The 13,500-nt window shown below is 39.6% G+C and overlaps 1 protein-coding gene across 7 annotated transcripts in view; it reads right to left on the reverse strand.

Moving 5' to 3' along the window:
• Positions 1-1,659: 1,659 nt before the first annotated feature.
• Positions 1,660-13,500, reverse strand: part of pard3aa (par-3 family cell polarity regulator alpha, a) — a 516,002-nt gene continuing 504,161 nt past the window's right edge. For all 7 annotated transcript variants that reach the window (XM_089125821.1, XM_089125818.1, XM_089125820.1 and 4 more), the window contains 2 exons: positions 11,911-12,029; positions 1,660-6,501 (listed from right to left, as the gene is read on the reverse strand). In XM_089125821.1, the coding sequence (XP_088981947.1) occupies positions 6,108-6,501; positions 11,911-12,029 (513 nt within the window). In that variant the 3' untranslated portion in view covers positions 1,660-6,107. The remainder of the gene's footprint in view (positions 6,502-11,910; positions 12,030-13,500) is intronic.

The following is a 13,500-nucleotide window of genomic DNA, read 5'->3' on the forward strand; positions in this document are numbered from 1 at the left end:
CCATTTCGTACGAAATGAATTCGACGAACGATTAAAAAGTGTCTAATTCTTACGACCTCACTCGTGCGATTTGTCTAAACCCATGTGATGGGTAGGTTTAGGGAGCGGGGTAAGGGGTAGGTCATTCGTACGAATTCATACGAATGGGCCAATTCGTAAAATATGTACGATTTAGCAAAATTACCCTTTTTAATCATTCGTCAAATTCGTACGACTTGGTCGTGAGATCGGGTTGAAACTACATACAAGTCTATACTTATAGAGTCCAAGTATTATGTATGTTATCGTCTCTGACCACTGCGTGAAAAGAGCTGTAATCGGGCATGTAAAATGGGTGGGATGGGAGCCTCTCCCAGGCTGAGGCTTTTACTGAGATTTATATGTATTTATACTTACTCTTCTTTTTCTTTGTCTAATCTATACAGTTAAATAGTTGTAGCCTTGGTACATTCTCTTGTGACTTACCTTTAACAACAGCAGGATCTACGTCCAATACAGCCACTAAAAAGATTGAGGTTATGACCTCAAGGTTGTGGGGGTAGGATAGACTGTGAAGCAGTAATTAAAGAAGGTTGATTAAAAATATAATTTAGAAGAAAAGACTGTTATGAAAGAATAGTTTTAAAGATATACCTTGTCTGTGGGTCATATTTGTGTATGTTGTTTTCCCCATTGTGCAATCTCCATACAGCTTCCTGTAAAAATCCAACATAGTATGAGAGCTCAATTCGAATACATTTATAAATAAAGCACACAAAGTTAAGCAGACACCGCCAAATGTTTGTGATGGTCAGAAAACAACTTACCGCAACAGAATTATTCCCAGCTCTCTTTAATTTCTTTGAAGCAGGCTCCTCTTTTGCCTCTTTGAGCTCATTGATGTCAGCCTCCATCTTATCCAACCTCATGTCCATCATCACCAGGTTTTCAAATATCCTCTTCAAACTTTCATTTGCCATATAAAGAGTTCAGATGCAAAAGCCTCTAAGTGCCATTTGAAATTTTCTTCTAAAATGATAATTTTTATCAAGCTTGTATATTTAAGTTCAGTAATTTCACTTAAATGGCAATGAAGATTACCTATGAATTGCCGTTGAAGTGGAATTACTGAATTTAAATATACAAGCTTGATAAAAATGATTATTCTAGAAGAGAATTTCAAATGGCACTTAGAGGCCTTTGCATCTGAACTCTTCATATACACCAGTCTGTTTTCGTTCGGACTCAGATTTAATAGCCATATTGTCCCTACGTAAGGGAGTAACATCTCCATTCTGCTCTGCATAACACTTGTTGAAGATTGACACAATGTAAAGCCTATCACCTTTCCTGAATACTAATGAGGGGGGGGGGGGTGGGCAGGGGAATAGGGGCAAACTTGAGCTGCCAGTCCCAAAACAAATTAGCATTTAAAAAGCCAAGCCATCAACTAACAGTTCCTGTTTTCAGGCCTTTACAGGCATTTACAGGTACGCATAACAAAGTTGCAAAGATCCCTGCCAAACAGCACATTTAGCGGGCGTTTTCATTGTCCGAATTCTCCCGTATACACACCTTTTGACGCAGTGGACAATAATATAAACTATTTAAAATGTTATAATTTTCATTGAATGGTTGAGCACTTACAGTGTTTTGAAAATAAATGGGTGAAGCACTTACTGTAAACAAAATGAAGAAACTTTTTATTGAATATAGATTTGATATGTACAGAGAAGCTTTGTGTACATTTTGACACATCAGGTAAAAACTTTGTGTAAAAACCATTTTCACTGCATACAGGAATCGAACACCATAGTACCTATGAGGTGGACAACAAAATGTCATACAAATACATTAAAATGTGCAGACGACTCTCAGCTTTCTTTAAACGATTAAAACAAATGCTGTATGATCAAAGTCAAAAGATAATAATAATTTCATTTTAAAAATATGTGCATTTGGCGACACGTTCAACTTTTTTAACATACAAAAACCTCCCTCATCACAGACACTTCCCATCGAAAACATCTTATGTATACAATTTGATTTATAATAGTAGATAAGCAGCCAGCACCTTAAAAAAAAAAAAAAAAAAAAAACGCTGTGATTCTGGAAATGTCTTCTCAGTTAGTAGATACAATACTAGAAGCACATCATGTCGTACCACAGAACCCATAACAATCTTGGGAGGAAGTACCGAACCTTTTCTCAGGGAATATACCGAACGTTTTCCACGATGAATGGATGCGAGACCGAGAGAGACGCCAAGCGGACTCGCTTTAAGAGACTTGGAGGACAGAGAGTACATTGGTCAATGGACTTTCCTTTTTGTGAGAGCTTATTAGGCTCTTTTAGCTTTAGCTCTGAAAAATGTGGCCAAGTGTTTCATGTTCCTGCCAAAATACAGTTCATAGACAAGAGAGAGTCAGGTTACAGGCACTGGTGATACACAATCCCATGCAAAACCCACACATGCATGCAAATACCAAAAAATATAGAGAGCACATAAAAGCAACATGACATTTGTTAGAGTGGTTTAGATTTCTGAATGAACAGTTAAAAGACAGCTAGATTTAAAGGGATAGCCACTGAAAAATAGTCACATTAAAATAGACAGCCTCAAGCTGTAATATAAAACAACATACCAATTTTATCGTTGTGCAGAAGTACACAACTTTTACTTTACTTTTTTGTCCTTTTCAGAGCTTGACAGCTCCTTTTATGAGAAAAGTGTGAACTGCACAAAAAGCAAGTCTGACATGTTAGGAACGACATGAGGGAAAAAAAGACAACACGTTTTCATTACTAGCTGAACTTCTCCTTTAAACAGGTTCTCGACCCTATCCGTGGCTACTGCGGTGTGAGCTGTAACCTGAGCTTTGTTGTGTTATAGCGGGACACGTGCGCGAGCAACTGCCCATTAACCTGTGCGATAAAACTAAAGTGCTGAACAGAACTGCTCTCCGCCTGAGCCGGCGAAACCAAAGACGCTTCGTGAGGCAAAGGTCAGTCACACCCACATCTACTGGGTCTAAAACTAATGCACACACACACACACACACACACACACACATTGGGTTGCCATGTTTTATGGGGACTTTCTATAGCATAATGATTTTTATTCCGTACAAACTTTATATTCTCTCACCTTACACTAACCTTGCCCATCACAGAAAACTTTCTGCATTTTTACATTTTCAAAAAACCTCACTTAGTCTAATTTAAGGCTTGTTCACACCGGGACAAATTTCGCGTCCGTTATTTGCCACTGTTTAACGCCTCATGACTAGGGTTGGGTATGGAGAATCGAGTATCGATTGGAACCGGGACTAACTTTTCGTTTTTCCCGGAATCGTTCAAAAGTTAAAATTTCAATTCCTAGTTTCGATATTCACAGTTTGCCGAGCGGAAGAAGAAACGAGGAAGCGTCTACCGGAAGTGTTGGCATAACCGCGCGAGTCGAACATGAGTAGCTTACGTCGGCGGTCCAAAGTGTGGCTTCACTTTTCTAAAAAATAACGAAATCTCGGCAAAATGCAAAATTTGTGACAAAAGGAGTATTTCCTTCAGAAAGACCGTTGGTTAGCAAGGTTAGTTAAACTTTTTTGACCCTGCTTCTTAAAAGAATCGGAATCAAGAATCGTTAGGAACTGGAATCGAAACAAGGAATCGGAATCAGAATCGTTCAAATTCAAACGATACCCAACCCTACTCATGACTAAACAAAGGGTGTCAATGTGAGTGTGCACACCGACGCGTAAAAGCGTCATTTAAAAAAAAAAAAAACGCCTCGGGTTCGTTTTTTTTAGTTTGACGCGCTGCGTCAAAAACTATCCGACCAATGAGATTGCCACTTTTGCTCACGTGTTTGGAGCTTCCGAAGTTACAGTAAAACACAACTTGGGGGCGCTCAAACACAAAACAGCCTTGCTGAGCACACATATGCAACGGCGAAGAAGATATACGCCAAGTAGCGTCGCCATCTACACTGCGAGGAAGATGTGAGGCAAGATGAAGGTAGAGCTGCTGGTCTCGTTGGTGTTAGAACATAAAGAACTACGTGACAAACGCGACAGCGACTATAAACATCTTGATAAAAGAAAACTGTTATGGAGTGGTATTGGAGAGCAAATTGGCGCCATTTAATGTCAGGGAATGAATTTGCATGTTCACTCAGCTCATCGTCGATTCATCGAAAATCGCTTGGGTGTGACCACAAAAAATGCGTTGAAAAATGCTGACGAATAACGCACGCTGATATTCGTCCCGGTGTGTACGGGCATTTATAAGCGGTTTTCCTCATGGGGACCAAAATGGCCCCTCAAGAACTTTGTATTCTTGTGACTTCCAGGGTGTGTGTGTCTCTCTTTTGGTAAACCCTACGTTACGGGGACACAAAGATGGAAATATCCAGTCTTGATTGGAAGTATAGTCAACATGAATTCAAAATACACACTATTTACTTTCTTAATACATGTTCCTGGTGTTATTATGCAATATTCATCTGTGAACGTTATTCATAACACATTCACAACATTTTGTAATCTTTCATAAAAATCTAAAAAGCTGCTCCGCCTTTAAAACGATTTTCCATTGTGGATGACATCATCAATCCCTCTTATTTGAAAGCCCCTCAACCTTCCAATCACAATTATATAGTGAAAACATTTCACTGATTCCTGATGAATAAAATTATTTTTGATCTCACTGAATAGCCATTTCGTGTTGCATTTAAAGGTGCAGTATGGCATTTCTGTTCTATTAGTAGCACCGAACCATGTTTGCTATTATTCTTCAAAAAGTATTTGAACGAACTAAAAATATATATTTTTAAAAATGACCTAGTTTTTAATGAATTCCCTCATTCCTGGTATGGGATGTATTGCAGTAAGAAGGGGGAGAGTTGTACATGTACTGGCTTATTAGTGAAGGAACAGAGACACTAACTGGAGGAAAGAGCAGAAGAATCAATTATAAAGTGGGTGGAGATGGAAGGCGTCACATGAGGAGCAATTGAGAAATATGACGGGTTAATGGGGTTTTCCGTAGCAGAGAGTTGGAGGGTTGTGGGGTCATAACCTTTTCACACTCTATTAGCTGAGTTCAGCTACTCTGCTGTAGTACATGGGCTAAAACACACACACTAAATACAGCACACCTACACTTATAACATTCTCATTAGGGTAACTTAACAACCTAATTTTCAGTGCTATGATGTAAAAATGATGATATATTTAAGTTGTAAAGTATTGATAGATTATAGATATTTGCACTGGATTCATGCTGATTTTAATAAAATAAAATAAAAATTGTATTAACTTAATGGCAGTCTAATGAAAATGAGAATTTAGAGAAACCTGAATTATGTAAATTTTGGGGGAAAATTAATTTTCATGAACACCCCGCACATGACATTCAGAGGAAACAACAAGATATTGTGGCCACAAATTTAGAATTTGTTACTATATATAGTGGCCTCTACTTATCTAAATTTAAAAAAGGAACAAATTGGTACAAACTATTTTACTAAATTCGATTGAACTAAAATAAGGGGACAAAATTATTAAAACTAAGTCACAAATTAAAACCTTTTTTTTCCCAGTTTTACTTGACGTGAAATGAAAACTGGAATAAAAATTTGTTCAGTTGTGGGAACAAATTCTTATTCTAATTCTTATTCCACTTCATGCGAAACAGTGACATTTTTCATAGACCTAGAAACAGGCTAAATATTGCATATATTTTTCTTTGATTCTGTGGTGCAATATGACCCAGAAATGTTCCTGACAGGTGTAGTGAAATTCAGTTCTCACAAAAACCATGATATGTAGGGCACGATATGCTGGAAACAGCCATGCATCGACTGTCACGTGATTGTCAAGAGAACCTAGTGGCGTAACGTCAATGAATTCAGTACAAACACATACATGTTTGTCAAAAGCAGGGATGGGAGATGGATATTCCATAAAGATTTTTAGTGTGTACATACTAGAGAACGGAAAAACAAATCGGAAAAAAAACATCCAAAACCAATTACTCAGAATCCTCCATCAGTCTCCATATTATGTCTCTTTCCATTCAACGTTATTGCCGTAATACAGTTTTTCCTACAGTTTTGATCTCTCGTCTCAAGAGTAGAAGGGACGGCCCTTCTCAGGGGTCTGTAGACGGTTGAGCCGGGCGAGTTGGGTGGGCGATGGTGGCACATCTTGTCGGTAGGGACCTTTGGGTGGTGTAGGGACTGGGGTTTGGATTGGGGGTGGTGTTTCCTCCATCGTAGGCAGCTTGGTTTTCGCCTCTTGCTCCTTTCGTCTCTGTTCCTGTCTCAGGAGCTCTTGGGTCTCCAGGAGTACGCGAGCGTTCATGCCCGTGGTGGCGGCGCCCAGGTAGCCGTTGGCAGTGCGGGATCCCTGGTAGCTGGAGTAGCGCGGGTTTTCTTTGGCGGTCTGAAAGACATTGCCGGGAGGATAGACTTTATCCCAAGAGTCTTGAGACACGGTGCTAGGGTTTTTACGTGGTTGTCTGAGGAAGACAGAAAGAAGGGTCAAAAACAGACACGGTAAAAAAAGTCACACAGTGTCCTAATCAGAGTAGTGTTGTCTAAAGTACCGATTTCGGTACGTAAATTTAAAAAAAAAATGACTATACAAGAATTTCCCTCTGGCATTTTGAGCGCTAGCATTCTTAAACACTTCTGATTGGCCATTGTGTTCACACGCTCAATATACTGTATATGTCTGTGATTGGCTACAATGATCAACACTTCAAACACATGTTGTCTTCAATGAGTGCTTACAAAGATACACAAGGGAGCATTTGAAAGCAGGTGTCTATCAGCGGATCCGTCTATCAGTGGATATATTGCTTACTTATATTAACACCAGAATACCAGTGTTTAAGAATCCGTTAAACAGCGCTCAAAATGCTAGAGGCAAATGCTGGTATCGTCACAACACTAAATTGGATGCACTAGAATCCCGCAACACATGATTTTTTGTCCTAACAAGTCATGTCGATGATAAGCTCCAACGGTTTCTATTTCTGTGACGTCATGGCTGGAAAAACAACGCAGTGATAATTATTGACTATGTGGTTTATTTAATGTTAAAAGCATCTAATATGAGTTTGAAATATCAATTTGCGTGATCTTGAAAATAAACACCATTGAAATTAAACAAAAGTGTATTCCATGACATAGATCGTTTCAGTCTCTCAGTAAGTATTTTTGATGTTGTTAAAATGGTTTGATTTACATTAATTTGATTATTCATTTCTTTGCTGTGTGCTTGCAGAGAGACTCCGCCCACATGCCCTTATGATTGGATGTGTTTTTTTGATTGATTTTTGTCGTGTCTCGTAGTCATGTTGCGTCTGGTTAAAGGGGTCATAAATTGTTTTTATATCGTTGTCTGAGGTCATCTTGTGACGTTTGCTTGGTTTTTACATTAAAAAAACATCAAAATGAATAAGTAATAGGCTATTTCCTACCCTAGTTTTGAGTCTAGCTGAAAAACGCTCGGTTTTTATGGGTGTCTCACATTGAAGACTTGGAAGTAAACGCCCACTGCTGTGAGTGGATAACAGTTTTGCATATTATAATGAGTTTCACTCTCGACACGGTTTGTCATAACGAGGTAGGCATCTATGTTCTTTAGCTATGCGTGTAATGCGTGAATCGGGGGGCGGGGCTAAACCGGCCGGCGTTGATCTTCTGTTTTATCGTCTTTGACGTCATAGTTCCCCACTTTGAAAAACGAGTCGTTTGCTGAGCCTGGTGTCAATAAAAGCTTTTATTGGACTAACAAGGACGTTTTCAGGTCTGAAACTTACAGGATATTCTTATAATATGATGACCTCTTAGATGTCAAAAGCTCAAGGAAAATTTGATTTCTCAGTTCATCACCCCTTTAAGACCTGCATCAAATCTAGAGTCCAGATTATTACAGAGACTCATCATAACAACCAGCTACAACATGCTAGAATTGTGGTGGCGAGTTGTCCAAGACCAGCGGCCCTCACATTTTCTTCAGAAAATGTAAAAACCCCTGTTAAACACTCTTTGAGGCCCGCTAGTGTACTTAACATCAAGAGAGGAAATAACAGGTTCCTTCAACGTCCATCCATACCGGCCAATCAATAACTAGACATTTGACTGACTGCCAGGGTGAGATGATTTTCTTGCCTAAAGGAATAGGGGACGAAATATCAAACCTACAAATTTCTTTGTCAACGTAGCGGCCATTGTGAGGGGTGTCCACTCAGACTCTCGCCGTCTTCTCTCTGCTCCGTTATTAGGATCCATTAAGTGGGAATGTGAAGTGGCTAACGTGCCACATCCCTATGCCTCATGGCTAAATGAAGGCCCGCTCACACCTCACTGGCCTTGCAATCTTAAAAGCGTGTGTGTGCACCACTTCTGTTGGGATTTCACACATCGGCTCACACAAGAGAGGAGTGCTTTCAAAAACAGGCACAAAAATGTTCTAGTTTCGTCCAGAATTCAGAATGTGATGGTGAATTAAGGGTTTTTTACAGCTTTTTTTTTGTCACTAGCAAGATGCTAGTGCGTTCTGGGTCACTGTTAGATGATCGTTTACTGGCCAAAGTCTAAAAAAGCCCAAATATCTGTTATTATGGATGCTAGAAATGGCTTGGATCCCAATTACAATGTAAGTTGCCAGTTTTATTGATTGCTATAGGCGACAAAGAAAAGTAATAACACACCTCTCCTCAATAAGCCACATGATTTGAAGTATCATACATGTCTTTCAAAGAAATGGTCTGTAACAAATTACACACCAAGGTTTATAGTTCAAGGTTTCGAACAAGCACTTAACGCTATATGAACAAATAGTGATTCTTGCCTTAGGATGCACCACTGCATCTGTAGTGTGCACACACTACAGATCACACACCTGGTGTGCATCACAGTTTATCAAAAGGACAACAGATTTACACACAGAGAACAATATTATCTCAACACCTTGAGTAATGTTTTCAGTTTGCTAACAGAAAGCAGAACGTGAGGCTGGAATGCGAGACCCGAATCTTATCTCTGCGACTGAGTGTTGCCGTATTATGACGTGCAGCTGTTGCATGAAGTTGCTCGCTGTTTCACATGACTTGCATTACTGCTAATCAGCGTACACTTCACTTATCTGTCTTACTTTCTGTTCCTCCCTTTCTGTCTCTCTAATCCACCTCCCAAAACAGAATCCCTTCATTAGCCAAGTGCTAAATCTGAACCCACGGGGTAAACACACAGTTAAAGCTTGCTTATAATCCATGCAACTGTTGATCAATCCAAGCTGCTTTATGATTGGTGGAGCGTAAGTCCTTGCATTGCTAATGAGCGAGCATCTTGGCCGGGTCCTCCAGAGGACAGGGGTCATTTCACACCAGCTTGACCCTGCTTGACCGACGCTATGAGATTATGGTTGGAATGTGCATCAAAGGGCCGCCAGTCGTGCCGAGTTTCCCCAGGGAAAGTGTCAAAGCTCCGTCAGGATCTAGTCGGCGGATTCCTTATAATAAAGCCGGCGTTTTCGTCTGAAGTTCACTCGATATAGACGACGACATTGAAGATGCTTAAGGCGGTGAGAAATAGTGGAAGCTGATTGGTTGAATTGATTAACTGTCATTATGTCCACGTAGTGTGGAGTAGTGAATGTCGACCTCTCTATCGACCCTAGGACTTTCTCTACTCTCTTGGGAATGAGCGAAGAAAAAAAAAGGAGAAGAACGATGGATGGAAGTGGGATTTTTGATGCAAGGCCCCCCTCCTTTCTGCAGTGTGTTCTGGGTTTTGTCATTGCTTGAGGGAGACTAATTCTGTAATTGTACATATCCTGGTTACACCGTTCTCAAAGCCAATAAAAACAAGCACCAAGCATGTAGGTTAGACCACACACACACACACACACAGTTCCCAATAATTCCTTGTCAAAATCCCAGTAGACCATCTTATACTTTAAAAAGAATGCATTGTGTATGTGTATATTCTGTTTACAAGGTAACCATTATCAAAGTACCAATTTATTTAAAAACAAACTTTTTTGACTAGTTTTTTTGCAATTCTGGTGCCACATCATTTGCACTGTTTAAACTTGAGCATGTAACTTGCAATTTCTACTGCAACAATTGTTTAGTTTGTCTGATATTTGAGTGCACTTCTATTCAACAAAGTGGTCTTCTTCTTCAGGCGTTGCTATAGTTATTATGGTGTGTTTCCAGCATCTTCTGAAAAGGTTTCTAAGGTGTTGCTAGGTGGTTTTTAGTGTGTTGCTATGCAGTTTTGGGGATCCTCTGAGGGGTTTCGTTAGGTTCGGGTGTTGTTAGGTTATTATTAGGGTGTTCTTGGTGTTTTTGGCAGACAAAATGGGGAACTATATCATATTGAGACTGACTTCTGAAGCTTGAATGTCAACCTTGTTGTCTTGTTGGCTAAAATCCACTCAGACCACCTTAGCCAGCATCTACAACATGACTGCATTGTGAAGGTGACTTTTGAGTTGGTACATTTTCATCAGAAAACATAAAGTTATGTTTTCCTGCTGTGCTGTAAATAAAATGTACTGAAATATTGAGTGAAACTTTATCAGCACCGCCTGCAGCCCCCACCACTTTTAGTTAAGTATGTAAAGCTCCAATGCGGGAATTTTTTCTTCTTATGTCTGTTGGCTGGATGCTTTGCATGAACCAAAGCAGATTAAGAAGATACCAATGCCTGCAAGTAGAAACGCTGATATCAAACTCAGCCCGCGGGCAACAGTCTAAGCTTTATTGACATTTATGACAAATATGCAAAGGGGAGAGGAAAGAGAGAAAGTGAAGAGAGAAGATAAAACAGATGAGGGATTGGGCCGATATCCATCCAAAAAAAGGGGGGGGGGGGGGGGATGGGGGGCTATAGATTGCAGTTGCCAACATAAACTTCCCTCAACAAACAGGTTCTCTCGGGCTGATCTTTATTAGGTTTAGGAGGGGCACATTCTCTCGGCCTGTGAGCATGAAGACAGACGTTGTTGCTGTTCGGAGGGCTTAAAGCGAAGACAGAACCGACCACATGACAATGGCATGACTACAGTGAGAAACACCACTGAGGTCAGAGGGAGTGTGGGAGACATGCACACGCATATTTGGTTTATGGCTAATTTATTAGCATGCATTTATTAAACTATTACCTTTCACTGCTTTGCTCTAGTCGTTCCGACAACGCAAGTGTGCTCATATTTGAGATTTACTGCTTGAATGTGAGGAATAGCTTTACAACATGTACTTGGGCAGTAATCAGTGAATTTACATGGTACCGCAAGATTCCACAAACAAAACATAGCAAGGCATTAAAATGAGACCATAATAATTATAATTTATTATTGAACTATTCCAGCCCGTTCTCATCCCAAGGCGTCATGTACTGACGCTTTTGCCAATGCGTATCCAACCATTTGGATGTATACGCAAACACTGAAACTGTCTTTTGGACCTTGAACTGTCCATTATATGGAGAAAATTCTGGAATGTTTTCATAAAAAACTTTAATTTATTTTCGACTGAAGAAAGAATTACATGGATATCTTGGATGACATGGGGGTGAGTAAATTATCAGCAAAAGTTTTTTTTTTTACTCCTTTTAACTACTCCTTTAATGACCCCCAAACTTTTGAACGGTAACAATAATAACAATAATTTGTATTATTAATAAATTATCAAATAAACGTACATATGCTAATGTGATGTAATGCTAGAATTTTGTTTAACTACTTTTTTGTGCACAAACATTCAACATGAGCTGTAGAATTGCTTTCCTGCTCTTCAAAAAAAAGTTCACTTTAACATGAAAACCTGTGCTTCATTTAGTGTTATTGTTGTGAGACTGAATGTGTGGTTACTGGTGTAATCTGAGATATTGTGTGCGGTGTCGTCTCTTACCGCGGTAAGGAGTTGTATTGCCTCTGGGCTTGAGTAAAAGAGTCCTCCCTCTGTTTCTGCATTTGCACCTCCACAGAAACCGAATGCCGCCCCGTCGGTGTGTAAGAGCCTGTGTTGGCCTGAAATGTGAATAAACACTCCTGTTACACACAAATAGTGTAACGAATCTTAAAACATTGCTTTTTGTGTTCACATAGCAGAAGGAAAGTCATATTGAACAAGATACAGCATCATTTCAGATTTCATGCTCAGGTATAGGGGTTTAATAATGGATGATCACTACCGAACACAAGGTGCACTAATGAGAAGCGTGACTACCACACCCGATAGCAATTAGCCTCGAGTGCACTTGTGCTTCAAATAGCTGACTTCGCAGAAATAACAAATGCTGCATTAATGCAGAGAGGCGGACGTTTAAACGATTCATAAGACGAAGTTATGGGGGAAAACAGGAGTATTAAACATTATGGCGATGGTTTTACAACATCCTGGAGAATCAGGCAATTTTATCCATGTCTGATGAACATCTCCAGTGAGACACAATTTAATAGCTAAAGGCCCAGGAACAGTTCTTCATTTGCAACATATTAAGCCAAAAACAGAGAAAAGGAAATGCTTTTATTGTGAGCTACAAGCAACAATGATGTAATTATTCACAGTGAGATGTTTTAATGAGATTTGGACTGAGAAGACACTGAAGCAAGTAAAAATCAGGGGTGTGAGAGAGAACGTGTGTGTCTACACACTATAAATATGGTTGTCAATCACACACACGGTTTGGAAATTCATTGAATTCCCATACAATGATAGAAATTCAAGTTGTGACAACCAGTATTGGAAATTAAAAGGGCTAATAATTCAGCGTCAGTGGCATATTGACCTTTATAATGCCATTTTTAACCACATTTAGTCAATTGATCTCAAACACTTTCAATGAATCTTATATTCCAGCTTTCAACTAAAAGTTAAATACCAATCGCAAAACACAATGAACTTAAATGGCAGTTCAGAATAACATCATTACACTGCATCTAGAACCTGATTTTTTTTTTAAAAAGTTCATCAGTTCAATGCTTATAAAAACACGAAAGCATGACATATCCAGATCTCTCTCATTATTCACACAAAATTTTCGGACACAGAGCAGACAACAATACGAAACCCACCTGAACAAACACAAAAAGTGGCCTGATAGAGAGAGACGAGACGTAATTATAAAAATTGTCCACAGCAGTTCAGAGCAAGAAAGCATGACACAGCTGGATGGAGAGTAGAGGTAGCTTGCTGGACCCAGACTTCAAAATCACGTATAATCGTTACGATTACAGCGCGGCGTGACCCGTAGCCTTTAATATCAAAGACTGGTACGGCTCGCGGTGTAAGGGGGGTCAGAGTACACACATGCTCCATGTGCAACAATATTTACTGCGCTATACACTCAACCACCCGCTCCGACATATGGATTTAATTTGGAAACTGATGCACTTTACTGGGTGAGTGCGAGAAAATAGAGATAAAGAAAGGATAGAAAGCAGAAGTCTGAAGGAAAATTAGTGTGTCATTCTGCAAAAATGTATCATTATTAGCAAG

Source organism: Pimephales promelas, chromosome 22 (assembly GCF_988280905.1).
Source record: "Pimephales promelas chromosome 22, fPimPro1.hap1.1, whole genome shotgun sequence".
Lineage (NCBI taxonomy): Eukaryota > Metazoa > Chordata > Actinopteri > Cypriniformes > Leuciscidae > Pimephales > Pimephales promelas.